Raw genomic sequence first — 27,385 nt, 5'->3', positions numbered from 1 at the left:
TAGAAATACTTAAATATCTTGCAATGGTTATTTGGCACCAGAGTATGCAATACGTGGGCACTTGACAGATAAGGTTGATGTATTCAGTTTTGGTGTTGTCGCTTTGGAGATTATTAGTGGAAGAGCAAACTCTCATACTCACTTGGATAGGGAAAAGATTTATCTTCTTGAATGGGTAAACAAAATAAACTTGGAACTTTGATTTTTTTCATTTAATTTCTTTTTCAATTGTCTATATGTTATTTCTAGGTTTGGAGTCTTCATGAAAGCAACCAAAGTTTGGGGCTGGTTGATCCCACACTGATAGAGTTCGACGAAAATGAAGCTCTTCGAGTAATAGCTGTGGGTCTCTTGTGCACTCAAGCATCACCAATGTCAAGGCCACCAATGTCCCGAGTTGTGAACATGCTTACTAGAGACATAGAAATTGGAGCTGTTACATCGAAGCCAAGTTATTTGACTGATTGAAATTTTAATGATGAAACGAGTAGCTTTATTATGAACAGCGGTATTGGTACATCTTCATCTACGGCAAGTTACAGCAAGAATAAAAGCGACAATCCAAATGATCTTAGCCAAGGAGTTGGCCCACCAATCTCTCCACTAAATGTCAGCCAATTCAGTGGTATAATAGCAGAGGGAAGGTAAGAAATATCTTCACTCACTGAAACTGAGCGAATGATGTATCCGCATGCCCTTTTCTATTGTTGGCAGCATTTTCAAACTCAAACTATAGTAGACTTTTAGTGTTGGGAAGTTTTCCTTGCAGACCAATAATATTAGACAACACACGATGAGTATAGTGAGAAAAAATTCTGTGTTTCTTATTGTAGTATCGCTTCTGTAAAATTTTTTATGGACTTTCTGGATAAATTTCTATTGTAGTATGGTATATATGATGATTTGAATAATGAATGAATACCTAATTTTTCTATTTTTCTCCCCTTTCTATTCCTCTATGGTTTCTTCCGTTTCTTGCTATACCTCTCCTTTAACTCTATCCTTTTACTTATTTTCTTTAATTCAATGTTTTAAAACCCGGTTCGGCCTGTCCGGTTCATTCGAAACATTCTTTAAACCCAGTTATGCCATTTAACCCGGATTGACCTGGGGTTAAACCGGATAAACAGTAACAACCGCCGATTCAATTGATCTGGCACCGAAATCACGTCACTAAAAATGTGAAAACCCGGAAAGATTTTGGTTTTTGTGACTGAGTCTTCCAAAGTTCAAACTTCAAAGTTTAACTTAACCCGTAAAAATGAAATCTACATCAATGATTCTCTTAAATGCGAGCAAGAGGAAGCTGGTGGTTCTTGAAATCGTTGATTAGGTCGATTTCTTAACGCCGGTAAGACCAAAACATTTGGGGCTTATTTTGCTGCTATTGAAGGAGGTGGTGAAAACTGAAAAGGTGTAGCGGCAGCAGAGCAGCGAGGAAGGAGGTTGGGGCTGTGGCCATGAGGAGGATTGACTTTGGTGGGTGCTCCATTGGATTTTGATTATGATTAAGATTTTTGATGATCGTGGCTTGGTGATTTTTGTTTGGGAGAAAGAAATGGATGGTTGGGATTTTGTTTGGGTGAAAGAGGATGAGAAGAAATGGATGATTGCGATTTTGTTTGGGAGTGTAAACTGTAACCAACTTCAAGTCAAGCAGTTAAAGTTTTCGTTTCCCAATATCAACACATTTTTCATTTTCTTTCCAACAAATTGCAAGTGGATCAAAATCAGTTGATCAAGTTGACAAGTCGCGGCTGAAACTGTTATGCAACTTAAAAAGTTGTAACCCATTTGTTATGCAAGTTGACAAGTTGCCATCAACAAAAATCAATCTAATGGCTATAATAAAAGCTCTGTAATATAGATTGAGCGGCTGAGATGTCTGTGAACAGGGATCATTCCTGTTTTCATTTCTCTATAAATTGTAGACATAAGGACAGATGTAGAGCAGTGAAAACACAATGCTTCAATCCTCTATTTTAAAGCTACTCTCGCTCTCTGCTTTTTGAGCTTTTGTAGGAGAAAGAGGATAGGATAAGGATAAGATTTTTTAGATTCTCTTCACGTTTTCCAATTCACTCTACAACAAACAAAGAATACTTTGGTGGACCTTATTTTTATGGAGTCCATGCAAAATTTCTAGGCTATCTTAATTTGGTGGCCCACGATGATAGAAAACTTTACTAGTATTTTAAATAATATTAAATATTATTATTAATTCAACTGCAAACCAATAAAGTTCAATTATATCAATAGCGACATCAAATATAGCTCGTAGTACATCGTCAACCAATAAAAAATTAGCTTGTCTCATTTTTCCCACGACGGTGGGCTCCTTAGATGTCAATTTTTAACAAATTTCCAACTAGGAAAATTCAAGTCACTTAATTTCTAGTTATATTAAATATTATTATAGAATTTTCACTTTTTTTACAAAAAAAAAAAAAAAATGTATTTATAATCTTTGCTTGATCAGCATTGACTCATTATCAGCAAAGTCCACAAGCTGGCTACCATTCTTTGTTTGAACAGTGTTCAACTCAATTCTCTAATTAATATGCCAATATATAATAATTGGAAACCTGAAATCATTCTCCCAAATTCTCATGTAAACAGACAAACATGAACTCTAGAGTGAAAATTCTACTTTCTTCTTCAGGATTTTCCCACTTCTGCTTCATTTTTTTATTTTTATTTCGCAACTCCACTGCTCTAGTTACTGACGCTAATGAAGGTACTCTCTCTCTCTCTCTCTCTCTCTTGTTTATCCTGTGTGTGTTAATTTTATGAAAGTGTGCGATTACTTGTATGCTTGCATGCGTTTCTACTTATGAAAATTTTATTGATTGGCTTTTTGTTGTGAGCAGTGAAGGCATTGAACTCAATATTTCAAAAATGGAATACACAACCAGAGCCAGGCGTGTGGAACATAAGTGGAGAGCCATGCAGGGGTACTGCTACAGATGCAAATGCCAGCTTGGATGACCACAATCCTGCTATCAAATGTGACTGTTCCTTCGAAAATAATTCGACATGCCACATCACTCAGCCGTACACTCTCTTTCTCCCAACCAAATTCAGTGAAATTTTCAATTAACTTAGTTTCAAGTTTTGTTCAAGCATAGACAGATCATACTAGTTCCGAAAGAAGTTCAGAAATTTTCCTTTTCGCGGAACAAAGTTCAGTCTTTAAAGCATTTTAGGAGATATCTATTTTCTTTATTCATTTGGATTTGGAAGGGTCTTCGGGTTAATTTTGTGCTAGCTATTAGCATTATTTTTGAGTTATTTATAATTTTTCCTTTTATATATTCAACTTTTTGGAACCGCTCAATAACAGTTTCAAAAAATTGGAATCGAAACCTACCCGCACAGTATCGGTTCTGGGTAGGTTCTAGTTTTGGTTTCGGTTTCGGTTCCCATATATGTGTAGGAATCGGAACCTGTGATGGGAACCTGAAACGAGTACCCTGGTGGGTACCCCCAGGTACCCTGAATGGACCTGTCTTGAAACCGAGTCTGGGTACCCGAGTAGGAACCTATATTGGAACCTGGATTTAAATGAAATATCAGTAAAGAATTGGGTGTCTTTCATAATTTTAGATATAAAAAATTTAAAATGGCCAAAATGGATGAAATGTTATACCCAAAATTATAGTGTAACTATAACAATAACCTAATCAATTATATATACAATTATTTATACATATATACTTCACCATATAAATTTTTTTAATATATTATAATAACCTAATCAAATTAATATATTAACATTTTTACATATAAAAAACTTTGATATATTATAATATTAACCAACAATGGGTATGCCGAGTGGTAAAGGCTTGGGGCGTGTTAACGATGTTACCATGCAAAGCAAGCTGCAACTTTAAGCAAACTCATGCAGGTTTTTAATTCTTTTTACAATAAATTAGTTAGAGCAGGTTGGCTTTTAGCGCCAGTTTTTCAGTTCAACACGTTATGTGCTTCTAACAAAATGCAAGTGGTAGCTCAAGTGGCAGAGCAAGTTGCAGATCTAATGGTGGAAGATTACAGCTGAAGAATAAGTTCAACGGAAAAGATTGTTTGAAAGATCAAGTGGCTGTGTATAAATTGTAGTCACTGTCAAGATTCATGCATGTAAAAATTTTCTGTTAAGAAATAAATATAAACACGTATTCTTCATACTCTGTTTTTCTGCATTTTTACTGTTACTCTTTTCTTTTCAGGGCGAAGGGGTTGCTATTATTATTGGCGACGGATTGCAGGGCTTACCCTACTTCGGAAGCCCTGTTTGGGGTCAGGGGACTAGTCCAGTTGTGTGTAAGCTGACTCGAACACTCCTGGTAACAATATATATATATATAGATATAATATAATATTATATATAATAATATATATAATATTATATATATATATATTATATATATTATATATATATATTATATAATATTATATATATATATATTAATATAATAATATATATATCTATCTATAATATATTAAAGTTTCGATTAATTAAGTGTATAAATTATAATTGGAATTAGGATTCAACTAAAAGTGTTTAAATGTCATTAAAACAATTATTTTTGAATAAAATAATATATTTATATTTGATTGAATAATATTTAATTATTTACTTCAATTATCAAGTTATAAGTATATCTATAGTAAATTAGTAATTAACTAATTATATATAATAAATTTATAAACATTAGTACATTACTAGTTAAATGATTACCTAATTGTTAATTAATTATAATATTACATTATAAATATTAGTAATTTACTACATTCGTATATTACTTAATTAAATGATTAGAAATTTAATTAATTATAACATTACATTATAGATTTATAGTATGATTACTTAATTAATTATAATATTAAATTATAAACATTAGTAATGATAATTTACTAAATTATTGCATTACTTAATTAAATGATTAGTATATTATAGTATGACAACTTATGTCTCATCAGACACGTTATATTAAGAAATCATTAAACAAACTTAAAATTAGAGTCATACTAATTATTTAATTAAAGATTCATAAATCATATTAATATTAATATTTAATTTTATTCTTTTGTCAAAAATTCACAATTAATGTTAATTTAACTTTATTTTCACTCTAGTAATTATAATATTATATAATATTTGTATTTTTGGATAATGAGGTTTAATTCCATAACTATACTTTGTAAAATATACATATTTATAATTTTAAGGTTTTCTTAATTTGTCAGGGGTGTATTTGTAAAATATTAAGGTGTGTTTGTCTTTTTTAAACGAATAAGGGGGTAATTAATTTTTTACAGGGTACTCGGGTACGGAATCAGAACCTATATTTCAGATTTAAGTTCCAAGAATCGAAGAACCGAAACCGAAACCGACAAATTCCTTTTGCTAGGAACTTGTAGGTTTCGGTTCCTCAAAAAAATGCAAGGTATCCGAAACCGCTCACCCCTAACTGAAACTTTAAAACTCAACTAATAATTTAAGGGGGGTTTATTATCCACCCCTAGAGAGATAAGCTAATCATGTATGCACCCAAGGTTTTGGGAAAGTATTAGGTATCCCCCTACCGTTGAAACGGCATTTAAAAAAGCCAACAATAGTCAAATAATGAAGGGTAGTTAGGTAATCATACAGACAAAATACAAAAGTCAAATAGGTCATTGCCTTCTAGGTAATTAATTAAATAGATAAAGAATTATTTTGAAATTAGATAAACTAAATTAATTTTCTTGGAGCTAGGTCAATTAGATAAACTAAGAATATGTATGAGGTTAGAATGAAACATCCATTCTACAACAAACAAAGAATACATATAAGGTCCTCTTGATGTGGTTATTCCACATTTGATGTGATTGGTGGACCTTATTTTTATGAAGTCCATTCAAAATTTCTATGCTAACTTCATTTGGTGGCCCACGATGATAGAAAACTTTACTCGTATTTTAAGTAATATTAAACATTATTATTAATTCAACTACAAACTAATAAAAACATCAAATGTTGAATGTAATACATCGTCAAACAATAAAAAATTAGCCTATCTCATTCTTCCCACCAGGGTGGGCTCCTTAGATGTCAATTTTTAATAAATTTCCAACTAGGAAAATTCAAGTCACTAGCTGAAAACTATATATAAAAGTAAAATAATAACTTAAAAGCATACTAAATGCTTTGATATTGATAATCTTGAAGAGTATATAGCATGATTATCAAATCGTGTATCGTATCGTATATCGAAAACCTAATTTTTTGAATCGTGTATCGCGTATCGTATCGTATCGTATCGTATCGTAAGATACGTCTTTTTCAAAAAAATTAATAAAATAATCAAAATTTTCTAAAAATTAATATAATCCCCAAGATTAATTAAAGAATTTTGTGGCATTATTGACTTTAAATTACGGTATTACATAATCAAAATTAATCACAAAATTCCAAGATCAATGTCAATATCTATATCTCCACTTATATTATTATTATCATGTAAAATGGGCAATACATATTTCTCTTTACTTTCTCCATGCAAAATAGGTAAATTTGGACAAGTTTTAGTGAATCGGATTGGGTGACCCGGTTTCGACCCGAATTTTTTTTGGACATTTGACCCAAATTAATAAAGTCGTATCGATTTATATCGATATTTTTAAGGATACGTATCGTATCGTAGGATACATATCAACATATCGAATGGTTTAGGATACACTCTCTGATACGTATCGTTGGCGACCTGTATCGAATCGTATCGTATGATACGTATCGGGTATCGTAGGATACTAGCAACCATGGTATATAGTATATAGTGTATATATATACAGGAGTAGTCCGACTATTCTTTAAGTTTTAATTTTCAAATTTTAAATTCAGACCTCCTTAAATAGAATCTAAATTTGACAATATTATCCACTCGATTTATATAAAGATCAGTTCCCTAATACAATTCAATCGTATATAAAACAAAAAATAACCTTCTTAAAAAAAGGATTACCTACTAATATATGATGACCTCAATCTCATATGTATGGAGTTCATTTGTTCAAACAATATTTGGTAAGAATTTTACAATTTTGTTTATCATTGTTGAGCACAATGTGAAATGAGAAAACTGTTGGATGAAGATGTTTTCACACTTTATATGCACTCTAAGATTAGTTCTATTGATATATACTGTAAGTTTTAAGATAAATTTCACTACCATTTCAGAGGTTTTTCTACTTGTATGGAGATTCCAGTTGTTTAAAATTCTCATTTCCCTGCCATAAATGAATACCCTAAGACTCTAAGACATATAACATAATTAATATCTAACAAATGCAACTCTATAGCTGAAACTATGAGTAGCCTAATATTTCATCACCTAGCCCATATTTTAGCTCAAATATTAAGCCTTACCTCTACATATAATTTTTTGAAGGAAAATGGTGGATATAATAAAATGAAAGAGTTTGCTAGGTAAGAGTTGGTGTGCGTGACTATTCAAGGTTCAAGACTCAATAGTTATTAAGAAGAGAAGTATTTATAATCTTTGCTTTATGAGCATTGACTCATCATCAGCAAAGTCCGCAAGCTAGCTACCATTCTTTGTTTGAACAGTGTTCAACTCAATTCTCTAATTAATATGCCAATATATAATAACTGGAAACCTGAAATCATTCGCCCAAATTCTCCTGCAAACACACAAACATGAACTCTAGAGTGAAAATTCTACTTTCTTCTTCAGGATTTTCCCACTTCTGCTTCATTTTTTTATTTTTATTTCGCAACTCCACTGCTCTAGTTACTGACGCTAACGAAGGTACTCTCTCTCTCTCTCTCTCTCTCTTGTTTATCCTGTGTGTGTTAATTTTATGAAAGTGTGCGATTACTTGTATGCTTCCATGCGTTTCTACCTATGAAAATTTTATTGATTGGCTTTTTGTTGTGAGCAGTGAAGGCATTGAACTCAATATTTCAAAAATGGAATACACAACCAGAGCCAGGCGCGTGGAACATAAGTGGAGAGCCATGCAGTGGAACCGCCACAGATGCAAATGCCAGCTTGGATGACCACAATCCTGCTATCAAATGTGACTGTTCCTTAGAAAATAGTTCGACATGCCATATTACTCACCTGTACACTCTCTTTCTCCCAACCAAATTCAGTGAAATTTTCAATTAACATAGTTTCAAGTTTTGTTCAAGCATAGACGATCATACTAGTTCCAAAAGAAGTTCAGAATTTTCCTTTTCGCGGAACAAAGTTCAGTCTTTAAAGCATTTTAGGAGATATCTATTTTCGTTATTCATTTGGATTTGGAAGGGTCTTGGGTTAATTTTGTGCTAGCTATTAGCATTATTTTTGAGTTATTTAATTTTTTCCTTATATTTCAAGCTATACAGTACAGATTTTTTTTTTTTTTTTTTTTTTTTTTTAATGCTTTAGATGGATTTTTTATTTTATGGATAGTTTGTTCACTCTTTCGTAATTTTTTTATTCCAGATTAATATCAATAATATTGTTATAGCTTCTAAAAAATTGTGGCAAAACCTTCCCTAAAGTCGTATAAAAAATTCAACCTGTAAGGAAGTGTATAATTTCCCTAATCCAAGAAATGTGCAACTGTAATATCAGGTCAAATTTTAGTAGATATTAATGGAACTTGTCTTAATTTTTTCCAGGAAGGTATTTCAACTGGAAATAACAGGAGAAATCCCAGAAGAACTAGTGGCTTTGCAATTTCTGATACATCTGTATGGATTAATCTATTCCTTTCCCTGCATTTGATTTGCACAAATCAACTTTGACCTTAATTATTTACTAATAAATGTACAAACATTACATTAGATTTGATAATTTTTTTCTGTTTGAACGTTGCAGTGAAATTAATCAAAATTACTTCTATGGTCCCTTGCCTGCGTTTATTGGAAACTTATCTCGATTGGAGTTTTTGTAAGTTTTGAAAAACACCTTGTGATTGAAAACATGATTTAGATTATATTTGTTTATTTTTGGAAAATGAATTTGGATTTTGTTGCTAATTCTTGTTTTCTGGGTCTTGGGGTGTTATAACTTTGTCTTTCTTGTGTGCAGAAAGGTTGGCCGAAATACCCTTTCAGGGCCTCTCCCAAAGGAACTTGGAAAACTTAAGCAGTTAACTTTTCTGTAAGATTGGCTTACTTTCTCCTTTCTCTATTTTTTTTTTTTTTTATTTAATTTTAATGATAGCAAGATTCAAATAAATTCTCTACGATTATTTTATTAAATGAAAGCAGAGAAAAAAAAAAAAATCTAATTGTTAATTAAGGAAAGATTTTAAATTGGGAACTTGAAGAGAGGACTTCTTTAAGTTAGGTTTAGATTTCCTATGTTAGATCTTCCTCTTTGAATTGAATTTGAATGACTTAGTACTATTAAGGTAGATTTCTAGTATTTTTTTAGGCCATTATATCTTCTTTTCTTTCCGTCTATTTTAATTCTTCTCTCATATTCTACATCAGTGGCATATAGTTATATGGGGACGACTGTGAGATGATCTTTTGTATTATTCTGAAACTGATAGCCATAATCACTCTTTAGCCTAGAAAAAAAAAATGGAAGTCTTAAGATAAAAAAGTGTCTTATGGTTCAATGTGTCACATGTTATGTTTAGGAAGGCTCAAAATCACTTTTGGAACGATTGTGCTTATACATAACTTGCAATTAATATTTCATGAATTCTGCCTGAATAACGTCTTACAAATGTATGAATTAATATAAAATAATGAGCATTAGAGAGTTAATTCTTTTGATACATTTCATGCAGGCATATAGGTTCCAACAATTTCTCTGGAACACTCCCTCTTGAACTGGGATTCTTAGACAAACTAGAGGAAATGTAAAATCTTACTTATTTGTTTAAAATATTTTTTCTCTATTTAGTTTCCGAGTAAAACAATAATTTTTACGCCTGAGATATATGTCTTATGAAAATAAGAATTTCTTTATTGGTGGACTTTAACAGTACCCTAACTAGTTCTGGAGTGAGCGGTGAAATTCCCTCGACTTTTGCTAATCTTCAAAACATGAAAATAATGTAAGGAAGATCCTTTCCACATGTTTATGGCTTTATGTTTGTGCTATGTTGAAGATTAAATTGCCTGTACTCGGCTTACAATAAGTGATTTGTGAATTTCAGGTGGGCACATGATTCTGCGTTGACAGGCAAAATACCAGAGTTCATTGGGAACTGGAACAAGCTTACATCGTTGTAATATATGAAAAACTTCTTTCATGATATTCAATTTTATCATTGTGAATGGTAGCAAATATTTTCTCTAGCTCTGTCTAGATTTAAGCACTCTGATTATTTTGTTTACAAATACTTGTGTAGGAGATTTACAGGGAACTCACTTGAAGGTCCTATACCATCCAGTTTTTCTAACTTGACCTTATTGGAGAAATTGTAAGGATAATTCAAATAGTACTAATCTCTAAAAAGCTAATTCAAAAAATTATAATTTGATACGATATCATATCAGTGACGTTTGAATTAATTGTGTAGGCAAATCACTGACTTAAACAATGTTAGCTCGTCTCTAGATTTCATTAAAAATATGAAGAACTTGACTTATTTGTAAGTTACTCATACTCCATTAAGTTATATCTAACTTTTTAGTTTCTGATACTTTTCTTCTGACCTGATCGATTTTGACACTGACAAATTTTTTTTCTTCCTAGATCTCTAAGAAATGCTCTGATCAATGGTAGCATTCCATCTTACATTGGAAAATGTAAAAGTTTACAGACTCTGTAAGTTAGTATTTTATTGGCACAGAGTGTCTCTTCTTGCTTGTTTGCTTCTTATTTTTTTATTTTTTTTCTCTTTTGGCAGGGATTTGAGTTTCAACAACTTAAGTGGTCAAATCCCTAGTGCTTTGTTCAATATTGATTCTCTTAGTCGGCTGTAATTTTTTTATATACTTCTCTCCATCAATTTCAAGATTTGAGTACTTCAGTTTTATCTTAGATTTTTGCCTGACCCTTATTCTTTCATTTAATAAACCTTTTTTTTTTTTTTTTTCTCTTTCTTTTCTGTTGCTTCTCTTCTACACAATTTCAATGGCCAGGTTTCTTGGAAACAACAGTCTGTCAGGAGGACTTCCTCAGCAAAAAGGTGTAAAACTTCAAACTATGTAAGTCTTCATTCAACAGTATTTGGTCAAACTGAGCATGGCAATTGTTACGTTCACTTATGTTGTGAAATTATGCCTAAATCTATTTCAACAAAATGAAATCAGTTGTCTATAATTGATAAAAGCAATTTCAGTTCTTTACTGATTTGTTCCTTTGTGTTATATATATATATATATATATATGTTTTCTACTTAATGGTGGTTACCATACTATTTCCTGCAGGGATTTTTCTTACAATTATCTATCAGGAAATTTTCCCGAGTGGGTGAATAGTATTGCAACGCCGTAAGTCTCTCAAACCATGAATCCTCTTTCCTTGGTTCTTTAATTTATAATAATTTACATGATTGCATGGAAGTATCAAACACCAATCTTCATGGCCAACACTTATCGCTGCTGGTAACCCGGTGATCTCTTCCTTTTTGGCACTCAAAAGAACTAATATCATGGGAAAAAGCTCAATTTTGATGACTTTGTAATCTAGTAAACTATTTCTCAAATTTTTATTTACGTTTAGCATATAATAAAATATCATTTTATCTCTAACAAGTATGCTTCAAACTTTGATATATAATTGATCATTAATTACATTGAATTGTATAGGAATCTAGTGGGCAACAACTTCATATTTGACAGCTCGAACATCAGGTGTGTTACAATTCCCTTTAGGGACATGCTTCTTTTTGAACTTTAAATAAAGAAAACGAGTAATATTCTCTATGTTTGCCAGTGATTTCTATGGATTGTACTGTCTCCAGAGATACTTCCCCTGCAATAGAAATGCTCCACGCTGTAAGTTGCTTTCTTTCCACTTTTTAATTCTTTTGTATTTTTTATTGTATGGCCGTTTTACTTGAACTCAATGTTACTATCGGATTGACCCGTTAATGATTCAAACTAATAAAACTAAACCCAAATCGACTTTTAAGGAATGGATTCGTGTCGTGTCATCGGATCATATCCAATTTTCCATGTTGCTGTATTTTCTTAAATCATGTAGTGCTCTGTTCCCTCCTAAAAGAACACTTCTCTTATTATAATTTAGTGTTCCAATTTGATGTTGTACACATGTAAGGAACACGATTCTGAATGTTGAGCTAGATCCTTCAGTAAGAAGGGCTTCATACAATTTTGAAATTCTCTCTCACTTCCTCTACCGTTAAGAAATTTATGTAGATTTAACCATTGATATGGTTGATGATTACTAAAGGAGCTCGAGGTTAGAAGAAATTTAATAATATCAAATACTACTTAGTATACCCTACCCACCTTTCTTTAGAGGGCTTGGAGAATTGCTATGATAACAGAAATATCACCTACTAGTTCTACTTCTACAAAGGATAATATCCAAAGTTGGGGGGAGTAGGGGATGGGATTTAATTGAATACTAGCAAATCCTAAATCCTTAAAAGCGAAAAATAGAAAATAACTACACATACAAACACAAGATTTATAGCGGTTTATTCTCTGTATGAGAACTACGTCCACTTTGCTGCTGCGGAATTTCATTATGAAGAAGAAGAAAAGAAATTACAAGAATTTCTCACAAGCCTCACAAATTGACTCACTTACTAAAGCCTATTTGATGGCTCTCACTTTCTAATTAAGGTTTTGCCTACTATTCTTTTTTGTGGTATCTAACTCTAGGACTTAGCCCAGGTAATACATAGGACATTATTCATAATAGTACTCAAATCTCATATCATAATAGGAATTTTATTTTAATTCCTAATACAATTATAATCATATTTCTAATTGTATTCATAAAGGAAAACAATTCTACATGAATACATATTAGGAAAACTCATGTCCTAATCCAACTTTAATTTGGATTGAATTTGGCTCCATAATCTAACAATCTCCCATTTGGAGACTAATTCAACACATGTCTTCAATTCTTCACTTCCATTAGTAGCAGCATCAACTTCTCTTTCTTCAAGCAAGAAGTCCAACTGAAGTTATACACAACTTCAATTTCTTAATGGTAATCACCTTCGTAAACATATTAGCTAGATTTTCATTCCCTTGATTCTTTTCGAGAGCTATAACTCATTCTTCCAAAACTGAGCATATAAAATGGTATCGAACTTCTATGTGTTTTGTTCTAACATTGTAGACTTTTTTTTTTTTTTTTTTTTTTTTTTTTTTTTTTTTTTTTTTTTTTTTTTTTTTTTTTTTTTTTTTTTTTTTTTTTTTTTTTTTTGTGCTAAGTGAATTGCACTTTGGCTATCACAATATAAAGTGCTTCTCTCATAATTCTGACCCACTTCTTCTAGGAACCGTTGTAACAATATTAATTCTTTACTAGCTTCTGTCATAGCAACATACTCTGCCTCTGTAGTAAAAAGAGCAATAATCTTCTGTAACTTTGAAACCCAACGAACCGTTTTACCACCTAATGTAAAGGCATAACACGTGGTACTCTTGCAATTATCAATGTCACCAACCATATTAGCATCTATATAACCTTGTAGCTCTAAGTCTAACTTCCTAAAGCATAATGTTGAATCTGTAGTACCTTTCAAATATCTGAGAATCCACTTTACTACTTCCCAATCTACTCCTTATAATCTTGTGGTTGATCATTGTAAAAATGAAAACCAAACTAAGTGTCTCCATAACTAATGAAAAAACATTTGTTAGATTTAGCATCAAACTTACTTCTAAGATTAGAGTCAATGTGAACATATGCTAAACAACCAAACACTCTTAAGAAAGAATAATTTACCTCTAATTTTTTGCTCCAAATTGCTTATGAGATCTTGCAATTTGGCGGTACAGAGGGTCCTCTGTTGAGCAAGTAGGCTACAAAATTAATTACGTCAACCCAAAATGTATGTGGTAGTCCAACATGAAATCTCATGTTTCTTGCATGCTTATTCAAGTATCTAATCATCCTTTGGCGACACCATTCTGTTGAGGAGTTATAGGAATGGTCTTCTCCATCTTGATCCCATTATTGGCACAATATTTCTTGAATCCTTGATCAATGTAGTCTCCCTCTTTATCGGATCACAAGCACTTCACCTAGGGGTCAGCACGGGTGTTGGGTAGAACCGGAACCTGCAAGTAGAACCGGAACCTGCAGGTAGAACTAGAATAGGAACCGAAATCTAGCCGGAACCGACACTATGAGGGTAGGTTTGGTTCCTTTTTTTTTTTATAACTAACATTGAGCGGTTCTGGTTCCTACATGTGGAGGAACCAGAACCAAAACCTGGAAAAAAGAACTTGCAACGGGTACCCGACTTCGAACCTGCATGGAACTTGCAGCGAGTACCCTATTTTGGAACCTGAGATGAAATGAAATATCTGTGAAGAATGGGAGTCTATTGTTATTTTACATATAAAAAAATTAAAATGGAAAAAATAAATTTTTTACAATAACCTAATTGAATAAATATACAATTATACTTATTACATATAAACTACACCATGTAAAAAACTTTAATATATTATAATATATTAAAGTTTTGATTAATTAAGTGTATAATTGGAATTAAAACCAATTAAAAGTATTTTAATGTTATTAAGAGAATTATTTTTGAATAGAATAGTATATTTGATTGAATAATAGTGTAATATTTAGTTATTTACTTCAATTATCAAATTCTAAATATATCTGTAATAAATTACGAATTAATTAATTATACAAAATAAATTAATAAACATTAATACATTACTAGTTAAATTATTACTTAATCAATTATAACATTATATTATAATTAAATGATTACTTATTAATTATGACATTCTATTATAAACATTAGTACAATACTTAATTAAAAGATTAAAAATTTAGTTAATTATAATATTATATTAAAGATTTATAGTATAATTACTTAATTCCTTATAATATTACATTATAATATAATTACATAATTAATTATAACATTACATAATAAAATGATTACTTAACTAATTATGACATTATATTATAAACATTAGTAATTTACTACATTAGTATAATACTTAATTAAATTATTTGAAATTTAATTAATTTTAACATTACATTATAAATTTATAGTATGATTGCTTAATTAATTATAATATTACATTATAAATAAATGATCACTTAATTAATTATAACATTCCATTATAAACATTAGTACAATACTTAATTAAATGATTAAAAATTTAATTATTTATAACATTATATTAAAGATTTATAGTATGATTACTTAATTTATTATAACATTACATTATAGTATGATCATATAATTAATTATAACATTACATGATGAAATGATTACTTAATCAATTATGACATTATATTATAAACATTAATAATTTACTACATTAGCATAATATCTAATTAAATAATTAGAAATTTATTTAATTATAACATTACATTATAAATTTATTGTATGATTATTTAATTAATTAAAACATTCTATTATAAACATTTGTACAATATTTAATTAAATGATTAGAAATTTAATTAATTAAAACATTACGTTATAACCAAATAATTACTTAATTAATAATAACATTACATTATATTATAATCACTTAAATATTATAACATTACATTGTTAAATAATTACTTAATTATAAATTTATAACATTATATTATAAACATTAGTAATTTACTGCATTAGTACATTACCTAATTAAATAATTACAAATTTAATTAATTATAACATTACATTATAGATTTATAGTACGATTACTTAATTAATTATAATATTCTATTATAAACATTAGTACAATACTTAATTAAATGATTAGAAATTTAATTAATTATAATATTAAATTATAGATTTATAGTATGATTATTTAATTAATTGTTTGTATTTTGGTTTTGATTGAGGAATTTTATGTGAATTGTTATGAATTGATTGAATTCAAGTATTGCCTAGAGATTAGAGGATTCATGAGTCACACTGGACATAAATGAATGAGTAATCAAAATTTGTTAGGGATATATTTGTAAACTTTAAGGTATTTTATCATTTTTTAAACTAATAAGGGGTAATTGCGCATCAATTTTGGTACATGCCTTGCCTTCTGAATTTTCCACACAGATCCATTTGCCATCTTCAACCTAACATCACATATCTATAATATCCAAAGGTTCTCTATTTGCTAGGTATACCTTTGCACGATTTCTCGAGACATAATTTTCTAGAATTTCAAAGTGTATAGTGGTATGGAATAAAGCTCCTAAATCTAAAACCCAAGAGTCAACAAAACTATCAATAGATAAAAGTAAATACCTTATCAATTACAGCACTGGCAGCATCGGTATTGTTGTTCTCTTCTTTCTTTGGTGTTTTTGCAATCCCTCTGTATGTTGCCTTTATTGCCACAATTCCAACACTCGGTTTTTTTCCAAACCTGGACTTGTTTCTTCTGTTTCCTGATTTTGATCTTCCTCTGCCTTAGTTTGAATTTCTATCATAGCCCCTGCCTCTTGTTTCAACATTCAAAGTATTCGATGTTATCTCACCCGAATCTTTCTTGTGAACCTCCTCAACAAGAATTTTATCCCTGACATCAGTGAGTTTTAATTTTACACTATTTGTTGAATTACTAATTGCTGCTCTCATAGGCTCCCAACTATTTGGTAGAGAGGCCATAAGAATTAGGGCGCGAACTTCTCCATCATAATCAATTTTTACAAATGATAGTTGATTAATGATTGCATTGAAATCATTCATATGCTCTGTCATGGAAGCAACTTCTTTCATCTTAAGATTAAATAATTTTTTTCAGAAGATGTATCTTGTTATTCGCAAAATACTTCTCATACATACCAGACAAGATCTTCATCAAACCTATTATGGTTGTCTCCTTTGCCACGTTACTTACCACGTTCTTGGTCAATGTAAACCGAAAAACTCCTAATACTTGTCTATCAAGGAGTATCCAATCTTCATCTGACATTTTTTTGGGTTTTGCTCCTAAGAGAGGTAGATGTAATTTTCTGCCATACAGATGATCTTCAGTCTGCATCTTCCAGAATGTGTAATATGTTCCATCAAACTTGTTGATCCCAGGCGCAGATCCTCATTCTTCTCCAACCGTCGCTTTCTTCTTTAAACCTCGCTCTGATACTAGGTTTTGGGCTAATTTAATTGAATACTAGCAAATCCTAAAACCCTAAAAGCAAAAAATAGTACGAACAAAGGATACAAAATAACCACACACACAAACACAAGATTTATAATAGTTCACTCTCCATATGAGAGCTATGTTTACTTTGCTACTGCGAAATTTCACTATAAAGAAGAAGAAAACAAATTACACTAAAGAAATTATAAGAATCTCTCACAAGCCTCACAAATTGGCTTATTCATTAAACCCCATTTGATGGGTCTCACTCTCTAATTGTGGCTTTGCTTCTGTTCTAATTGTGGCTTTGCTTCTGTTCTTTTTGTCATATCTAACTCTAGGACTTAGCCCCTTTTAATAGGTACTACATGAGACACTATTCCTAATAGGACTTAAATCCCATATCTTAATAGGAATTTTATTGTAATTCCTAATACAATCATAATTCTATTCCTAATTGTGTTCCTAAAGGAAAACAATTCTACATAAACACATATTAGAAAAACCCATATCCTAATCCAACTCTAATTTGGATTGAATTTGGCTCCACAATCTCAACACAAGTTAGGGGACTTACTTTGAGCTTAAGTAGAAAGAGTTGTGTTATGCAATCAACCTAAAATGCAAACTTAAACAAACAAGAAACCAGAAAACCACAAACAATAAACAATAAACACCGGATCTTTACCGTGGTCCACTTGCCCGATTTGAGCAAGCTACATCCACGTTGAACTCTGGAAAGGGAGTTCGCTGCACTATGATTAAAGAACAACCGATTACAGTCACGATTACAAAGAATGACACCCAAGAAACCCAGATTGAACAACTCTGATCTGAACCCGTAATCTGCCCTAGGACTCCTCTAACCTGGAAATCCCTATAACAAGAACACAGTAGTTCCTCCCTTGATTAATTAACCCAAACCACTCAAGAAACCCATAGATTACACAGAAATCAGACCCAAAGAAAGAACCCTAGTTTTTCCAAAGAAAACGAAAAAACTGCTCTCGACCTTTTCTGTTTGATCTACTGTTACAGCAGGAAACCCTAATCCTTTTATAGTGTTGACTGGAGGCTTGATCTCAGCCGTTGTATTTTCCTCTGAATCAGCGATCAGGATCATCCAGGAGCTGTCTCAAAACGACACCGTTCCATTAATTTAGTACGATGCCGTTTCAGCATTCACTCACAACAATCTCCACCTTGAATGCTAAACCTTCACAGTGCAGCAAACCCAAACAGTTCCATCATTGTTCTGGTCTTCACAGGTTATCTTACATGCAGCAGGTTCAAGCAGTGTTTAAACTTTGCAGGTGAGACAACCTTGGTTCCCATATCGGCAAGATTGTCTTCAATGGAAACCTTTACAAGATCAATTACCCCTTGTGTTACTAAGTCTCTGACGAAGTGGAAGCGGACATCCACATGCTTGGTCCACTCATGGTAAATTGGATTCTTACTGAGATGGATTGCACTCTGACTATCTGAGAATACAGTAGCCTTGCCATCAGTCAATTTTACTTCGGCTAACAAACCTTGCAGCCACACAGCTTCCTTAAACACATCAGCAATAGAAATATACTCTGCTTCAGTTGTTGAGAGAGCAACAATAGGCTGAAGTTGTGACTTCCAGCTAATGCAATTTCCTCCAAGGGTAAAGTAATAAAAGGTGGTGGATTTCCTTGTGTCTTTGTCACCTGCAAAATCAGAGTCTACAAAATCCACCAAGTCAAGTGTATTATGCCTTTTACAGAAGTTTAGACCAACATTCAAGGTACCATTAATGTACCTTAATACACCCTTTAAGGCAGTCCAATGCTCACTGCCTGGATTTGCCATGAATCTGCTCAGTAGGGAAATAGAATAGGACAGGTCTGGTCTGGTATTGATCATTCCATACATCATAGATCCAACAACATTAGCATATGGAACAGATTCCATTTTGATTATTCCAGACTCAGTTGTGGGGCATTGGCTCTTGTTTAACACAACATGGTTTGCAAGAGGCATAGACACTGGTTTTGAGTCAGCCATACCAAATTTAGACACTAGTTTTTCTAAGTATGATTTCTACCTAATGATTAATTCATGTTTGTTCCTGTTCCTGATAATGTCCATTCCTAGGATTCTTTTGGCATTTCCTAGATCCTTCATGTCAAATTCTAATCTAAGCTGACTCTTTAACTCATGAATTTTAGACTTAGACTCACTCACAAGTAACATATCATCCACATACAGTAAAAGATATACAGGCAGATTATGATTCAAATTAAAATAGAAATAGTTATCATATCTACTCCTAGTGTATCCTATACTTACAATGAAATTGTCAAACCTCTTATACCACTGTCTCGGGGACTATTTCAGTCCATACAGTGATTTGTGCAGAATGCACACATGGTTAGGTTTCTTGGGATCAATAAAACCTAGGGGTTGGCTCATGTAAATCTCCTCTTCTAAGTTACCATACAGAAAGGCAGTGGTAACATCCATCTGTTCTAACTCTAGGTTATAATGGGCAACAATGGAGAGCATTAACCTAATGGTTTTATACTTGACTACAAGGGAAAAGACTTCATTGAAATCTATTCCTTCACGTTGGATGTAACCCTTAGCTACTAACCTGGCCTTGTACCTAAGGGGGTCAGTAGCTAAGATTCCCTCTTTAATCTTGTACAACCATCTGCATTTGATTAGCTTTTGATCCTTGGGTTTGGGAACCAAGGACCAGGTTCTGTTTACCTCAAGTGACCTCATTTCCTTTTCCATTGCTTGCCTCCATTTTTCCCTTTCCTTAGAGTTCATGGCTTCTTCATATGAGTCTGGTTCTGTTCTTTGAATCCCTGTTCCTGCAAGCAAAGCAGTGTATATTAGTTCAGCATAAGAAAACCTAGCAGGGGGTCTTACCTCCCTCCTTATTCTATCTCTGGCAAGTTGATAGTGTTCTAATTATGTATGTTGGGGCTCTGAGGCATCTGCTTCATTTTCTTCACTATCAGATCCAGGATCCTCTGATCCTGGTTGGTTTTTAGGTGCATGTTCCTCATTGGGTTGAGGTGGTTCAGCCTGCTAACCCACAGGCTCCACCTCAATGGTTGTACTCTCAGTTGTATCCTTGGTAGGTTCAGTTGGGGTGCTTGTACCAATGTTCTGTTCATTGGTTTTACAAGGAAACTCCCCTTCATTAAAGACCATATCCCTAGAAATGATGATTTTTACCCCTGGTGACTTTCTGTCCCAGAGTCTATACCCCTTGGTACCATCTTGATATCCTAGGAACACACACTTGGTGGATCTACGCTCTAACTTTCCTCCCACTGTATGTGCATAGGCTGTACACCCAAAGATTCTCAAATGGCTTAAACCAGGCTTTCTTCCTGACCAAACTTCTTCAGGACATTTGAAATTTATGGCAATTGAGGGGCTCCTATTTATCAGATAGGCTGCAGTGGACAAGGTCTCTCCCCAGAAGGTATTAGGTAACCTTGAAGTGAACAACAAGCATCTGACTTTTTCCAGGAGTGTCCTGTTCATCCTCTCAGCTACCCCATTCTGCTGAGGGGTTCTTCTCACAGTTCTATGTCTTAGGATTCCTTGCTCACTACAAAACTTATCAAACTCATTGTTACAGTACTCTAATCCATTGTCAGTCCTTAGGGTTTTTACCTTTCTGTCTAGTTGGTTTTCCACAAGGGCTTTCCACTCTTGAAATTTAGACAGAGCCTGGTCCTTAGTTCTAAGGGTGTAGATCCACACTTTTCTGCTAAAGTCATCTACAATGGACATAAAGTAACTACTGCCCCCATGAGACCTCACTCTCTCAGGTCCCCATAAGTCTGAGTGTATGTATTCTAAACAACCTTTGGCCAGGTGTATGCCTTTTGGGAAACTGACTCTGTGCTGTTTTCCTAAAATGCAGTTCTCACAAAATTCTAAGGTTGCAGCAGTGTCCTTTCCTAACATGCCTTGGTTACTTAGGATATCTAGTCTCCTCTGACTCATATGTCCCATCCTAAGATGCCATTTTTCTGTTACTGACATATTTGGGGTGACAAAAGAAGAACTTAGGCAATCAAAATAATATTCTCCACATAGGATGTATAACCCATTCTTTTTTTCTCCTTTCAGAATTAGATTCTGGTTTCTATACACATTCAGCCACCCATTTTCAGCTCTGTAATAGCATCCTTCTTCATCTAAGGTTCCTAAGGATATGAGGTTCCTTTTAAGTTCTGGAATGTACCTAACATGAGTAAGTTTTATTAGTTTCCCACTACAGAGTTTAAGGGTTATACTGCCTTTACCTTTGACCCTACAGGCATTGTTGTTCCCCATGAACACAGTCTCCCTATCATATTCCTCAAAGTCATGAAACCAGTCCCTATTGGGACTCATGTGAAAAGAGCACCCAGAATCTAACACCCATTCTCTTGTATTGTCAGTAACAGAGACAGTAAGGACCTCTGTTTCTTCAGCTAAGTGTTTGGATGAGGCTAGGTTACTCTCTGTGTTTCCCTGCTTTTGTTTCTTAAGCCATTCAAAGCAATTCTTTTTCAGATGACCAGTTTTATTACAGAAAAAACATTTTCTAGACTCTGCCTTATGCTTATTGTTCCATTTACCCCGTTTCTTGGTTTTGGATCCCTGGCTAGGTTGACTGCCTTTACCAGATTGAAAGGTATCTGGTTTTCCCCTAACAAACAGGTTACTCCCACTTCGTTTTTGGACTTTCAACTCAAGTTCTCTAGCCTTAAGACCAGCCACAATCAAGTCAACACTAGGAACAGTACCGGAATACTGAAGTGCATTCTTAACAACTAGATAATCCTCAGTAATGGAGTTTAACAGAATCATGGCTAGACTAGTCTCTCCTAGTTCCTGATCTGTGCCCTTTAAAATTAAGGTCATTTTTAGGAATTCATCTAGGTTCTCCTCTATTGTCTTGCTACTATCCATTTTATAAGAAAACAAAGCACCCTTGAGAAAAGCTAAGTTTGGTGCAGATTGAAGTGCATACAAAGTTTCGAGTTTACCCCATAACCCTAGAGGGGTTTCGATTCCATCAACATTCCTCAGTACACTGTCTGAGAGGTTCATCACGATCAGATTGTAGGCTGCTTCATCAATCTCCTTCTTCTCCTTCAATTTCTCCTCATACCATTTCTTTTGATCATTCTCCAGTGCAAGGCCGACTTTGTTATGTGAAAGCAGAGCCTTCATTTTCTTCTTCCAACTCCCCAAATCAATCTTCCCATCGTATTGGGAGATCTCCATACGTGTAGTGCTCATGGTATTATATAGACAGTGTGATATAGTCTAAGGAGTAAGTGGCGTTGTTACACCAGAAGTTGTCAAATACTGCCAAGCAGTTTTTAAGGCGGTCACTGGTTTTCAGCCTATATACCCTTAAACTGGACAGACAACCGAAAGAGAACACTACAAGTACAATCTAAGGCGTAAGTGGCATTGTTACACCAGAGGTTGCCAAATACTGCCAAGCAGTTTTTAAGGTGGTCACTGGTTTCTAGCCTATATACCCTTAAACTGGACAGACAACCGAAAGAGAACACTACAAGTACAGACTCACAGCACTGACCAAGATTACTCTCCTTAACCAGTGTTTGTGATCTAATCTCACAAAGATAACCCCAAGACTCAGTAAGAATCAAAGTTCTAAGGCTCTAGGAACCTTTGGATTAAGAAACCCCTAAAATCTGAGAAACCCTAATTTTTCGAGCAAACCCTAATTTTTTCGATCTGTCAAAAAATTGAACGATTTCTAAAAAAGATTACACCCTAGGACGATGGCTTTGATACCACTGTTATGCAATCAACTTAAAATGCAAACTGAAACAAACAAGAAACCAGAAAACCACAAACAATAAACACCGGATCTTTACCGTGGTTCACTTGCCCGATTTGAGCAAGCTACATCCACGTTGAACTCTGGAAAGGGAGTTCGCTGCACTATGATTAAAGAACAACTGATTACAGTCACGATTACAAAGAATGACACCCAAGAAACCCAGATCGAACAACTCTGATCTGAACCCGTAATCTACCCTAGGACTCCTCTAACCTGGAAATCCCTATAACAAGAACACAGTAGTTCTTCCCTTGATTGATTAACCCAAACCACTCAAGAAACCCACGGATTACACAGAAATCAGACCCAAAGAAAGAACCCTAGTTTTTCCAAAGAAAGTGAAAAAACTGCTCTCGACCTTTTCTGTTTGATCTACTGTTACAACAGGAAACCCTAATCCTTTTATAGTGTTGACTGGAGGCTTGATCTCAGCCGTTGGCTTTTCCTCTAAATCAGCGGTCAGGATCATCCAGGAGCTGTCTCAAAACGACACCGTTCCATTAATTCAGTACGACGCCGTTTCAACATTCACTCACAACAAGTTGGATAAGAGATACATCTGAAACCCACTAAATAAGGTAAGTAGGACCATATGTAATGATTGTAATTCTCTGAGTCCCACTAAATGAGATGGGTACGTAACTAACTTTTAGACTGTCAAGATTGGATGATTTATTATAGTTTGTTTTAGCATGTATTTAGTGACTAGAAGTTATTAAAATAAAACTATTCGATGAAGTTTTTTTGAATCTTTGATGTAGGAAATTCAAATCAATATTATCATTAGAGTTTTATCTTTGTGTTTGCAGATTCAAGTATAGCAATCAACTCTGGTGGCAAAAAGTTCAAAGAGTATGAAGCCGACGATAAAGATATCAGTGAAGCTTCTTTTGATGTACTTAATTCAGAAAAATGGGCAATTAGTAATGTGGGTTTTTTGTTTATTGAGGGAGGACAAGAATTTAACACACTTGCTCAAAATTCCGGAACCAAAGTAATTAACAGTAACACCACACCCCCAGATCTTTATCAGACTTCAAGAAAATCGATTGGCTCACTTAGATATTATGGACTTGGTCTTGAGAATGGGCCTTACACTGTAAGCTTGTTCTTCGCCGAAATAGTTTATGAAGATCGAGACTCAAGAAAATGGGGGAGCCTTGGAAGGCGTGTTTTCGATATCTATATCCAGGTAAACAATTCGGTAAAAGAAAATATTGTTTGGAGATCCTGTGATTCATACCCTTATTATGTACAGATTCTACTATTACAATTGCATCTACTAATTTTTACACAGAAATAGGAATGCTATCGTTCATCAATTGTCCTGCAGGGAACTCGTCAGTGGAAGGATTTTGACATATCAAAGGAAGCAGGTGGGGTTAGAAGAGCAATTAGGAAGAGCTTTAATGCTAATGTGACTGAGAACCATCTTGAAATTCACCTGTTTTGGGCTGGTAAAGGGACCTGCTGCATACCTGGAGATGGTACCTATGGACCATTAATTTCTGCTCTTAGTGTCACTCCAGGTAAACTATGTGATTTCTTTGAGTCTTAGTATATTTAAGATGAATTACTATAACTGTCCTAATCTGCTTTATGCTGATATAATTGAATTTTACTACTCAGAATTTCGACCAACTGTTGGTATTGAACGAAAGAACCAGATTGGGTTGATTGTTGGTATTGCAGTCCCTCTTTCAATTTTGGGCTTCATACTGATGGTTTTAGTTCTTTATATGAGGATGAAAGGAGACAATGATGATGCGGAAGGTAAGAGCACCCATGACAACTTAACGATAATAGTAGTCATAAAATCTCTGATACCAAGTTTCTTCTTGAAAATTAATGGATTCCACTTTTCACTTCGTCTCAAAGTTAAAGATTCTCTGGGCATTTGAAAAAAGTAGACTCCAGAATATAGTTATAAGAAAAGTGTTGAACTCTGTTCTAGCACTCATGTACATAGCCAAGGCTACTGTTGTAATTCATCTCTTTATACTTCAAATCCTTCCATCTCATGTAATCTTTTATCTTGCTTCCATATGCAGTGCTACTTGGCATAGGACATAAACCGAAAACTTTCAGTTATGCTGAGTTGAAATCTGCAACAAAAGACTTCAACCCTTCAAATAAGCTAGGAGAGGGAGGATTTGGACCTGTGTACAAGGTATTTTTATGTCTTACATTTACTAGTTACAACCTATAGATAGTTTACTTGGAACTTGGCTTGCGACAGATTATGTAATAATGTATGGTCATAGCCAGACTAGGTTGATTTTACCTTTCGAATTTTCACCGAGGAGCGATATGATTTGTGTTGTTAAATCTGGTGCTACAGGGTGTGCTTTCTGATGGAAGGACAATAGCTGTGAAACAACTTTCATTGGGATCCCACCAGGGGAAAAATCAGTTTATTAACGAGATCGCTTCCATAACTGCAGTGCAACATCGCAATCTTGTGAAATTGTATGGATGTTGTATTGAAGGAACTAGGCGCATGCTAGTTTATGAATATCATGAAAACAACAGCCTTGATAAAGTATTATTTGGTATGATCTTTAATAACCATCCTTGGGTAATTTAAAAATAATGTTGATAATTAATACTCAACCTTAATTCAGGAAATAGGAGGTTTCATCTCGACTGGCCTACCCGATTTAAAATATGTTTGGGAACCGCAAAAGGTCTAGCATATCTTCACGAGGAGTCAAAACCAAAGATTGTACATCGAGATGTCAAAGCAAGCAATATTTTACTTGATACAGAACTCTGTCCCAAGATATCAGATTTTGGATTGGCAAAACTATTTGATGATAAGAAAACTCACATCAGCACAGGTGTTGCAGGGACCATGTAAGCTCCTTCAATCATTTCATGATTACCATGTCTTCCATAATAGCTTGTTTTGGATTATAACCTTTAGAAATACTTAATTATCTTTTAGTGGTTATCTTGCACCAGAGTATGCAATGCGTGGGCACCTGACATATAAGGCTGATGTATTCAGTTTTGGTGTTGTTGCTTTGGAGATTATCAGTGGAAGAGCAAACTCTCATACTAACTTGGATAGGGAAAAGATTTATCTTCTTGAATGGGTAAACAAAATAAACTTGGAACTTAGATTTTTTTTTTTTTTTTTAATTTAGTTTCTTTTTCAACTGTCTATATGTTATTTCTAGGCTTGGAGTCTTCATGATAGCAACCAAAGTTTGGGGCTGGTTGATCCCACACTGATAGAGTTCGATGAAAATGAAGCTCTTCGAGTAATAGTTGTGGGTCTCTTGTGCACTCAAGCATCGCCAATGTCAAGGCCACCAATGTCCCGAGTTGTGAACATGCTTACTGGAGACATAGAAATTGGAACTGTTACATTGAAGCCAAGTTATTTGACTGATTAGAATTTTAAAGATGAAACGAGTAGCTTTATTATGAACAGCGATATTGGCACATCTTAATCTACGGCAAGTTACAGCAAGAATAAAAGCGACAATCCAAATGATCTTAGCCGAGGAGTTGACCCGCTAGTCTCTCCACTAAATGTCAGCCAGTTTAGTGATATAATAGCAGAGGGAAGGTAAGAAATATCTTCACTCACTGAAACTGAGCGAATGATGTATCCGCATGCCCTTTTTTATTGTTGGGCATTTCCAAACTCAAACTATAGTAGACTTTTTGTAATAATTTTACATAATGGCTAATGCTTGTGAAATAGCAACTTGTAATGGGCATTGAAGTTCAAAATATCACATCAACTAGAGGTAATTTCATCTCTAATCTCTCATTACAATTGTATTTGTTCTCAATTTGATTAAATTATTGAATAGAAAACAATATATATTGATGTTGAGTTCTTTGATTCTTTTATATTTTTTATCAATATAATAATATAATATTTCAAAGCAGAAAATCAAAGTGGACAATTATTCTTCCTTTTTGAAAATACAAGATAGTCCAAAATTTGTGTGGTGAAAAAGACCACCAAAATCAATGTAATTATTAGAAAAAGTGACCCTTAAATAAGAGTAAATCAAATATAAATATAATCAAAATTTATTAAATATAGAATTAAAATTAGGACCTAAAATCTTGCTAGTGAATAATTTCTTGCATATAAGGTTTTTTTTTTTTTTTTTTTTTTATTAAATTAAAAGACAAATTATTGCATACATAAGTTAACTTTTGGAATATGAATTTAAAAAAGAAATGAGAATATCCTTAGGAAACACTAATTGTAAGGATAATTTTCCTTTTTTTTTTTTTTTTTTTTTTTTTTTTTTTTTATATATCA

The 27,385-nt window shown here is 33.3% G+C and overlaps 1 protein-coding gene and 1 pseudogene across 1 annotated transcript; both read left to right on the top strand.

Annotated features, from left to right (window-relative positions):
* Positions 1–468, top strand: part of LOC116107068 — a 32,509-nt pseudogene extending 32,041 nt beyond the window's left edge.
* Positions 469–2,625: 2,157 nt separating this feature from the next.
* Positions 2,626–26,697, top strand: LOC116107055 (probable LRR receptor-like serine/threonine-protein kinase At1g56140). The gene is given in 25 exon segments (XM_031393348.1): positions 2,626–2,737; positions 2,871–3,008; positions 7,948–8,131; positions 8,678–8,749; positions 8,877–8,948; positions 9,090–9,161; positions 9,802–9,873; positions 10,000–10,071; positions 10,174–10,245; positions 10,369–10,440; positions 10,540–10,611; positions 10,716–10,787; positions 10,870–10,941; positions 11,105–11,170; positions 11,394–11,456; positions 11,775–11,819; positions 11,902–11,963; positions 23,904–24,286; positions 24,428–24,623; positions 24,724–24,867; positions 25,146–25,264; positions 25,436–25,646; positions 25,719–25,950; positions 26,042–26,192; positions 26,277–26,697. Coding segments are annotated over 25 exon segments (3,225 nt in total). The 3' UTR covers positions 26,676–26,697.
* The last annotated feature ends 688 nt before the right edge of the window (positions 26,698–27,385 follow it).

The sequence above is a fragment of the Pistacia vera genome, unplaced genomic scaffold, assembly GCF_008641045.1.
Source record: "Pistacia vera cultivar Batoury unplaced genomic scaffold, PisVer_v2 Contig526, whole genome shotgun sequence".
NCBI classification, from domain to species: Eukaryota; Viridiplantae; Streptophyta; class Magnoliopsida; order Sapindales; family Anacardiaceae; genus Pistacia; species Pistacia vera.
Note: the sequence above shows the minus strand (reverse complement) of the source record. Positions and strands in the feature narration are given on the sequence as shown.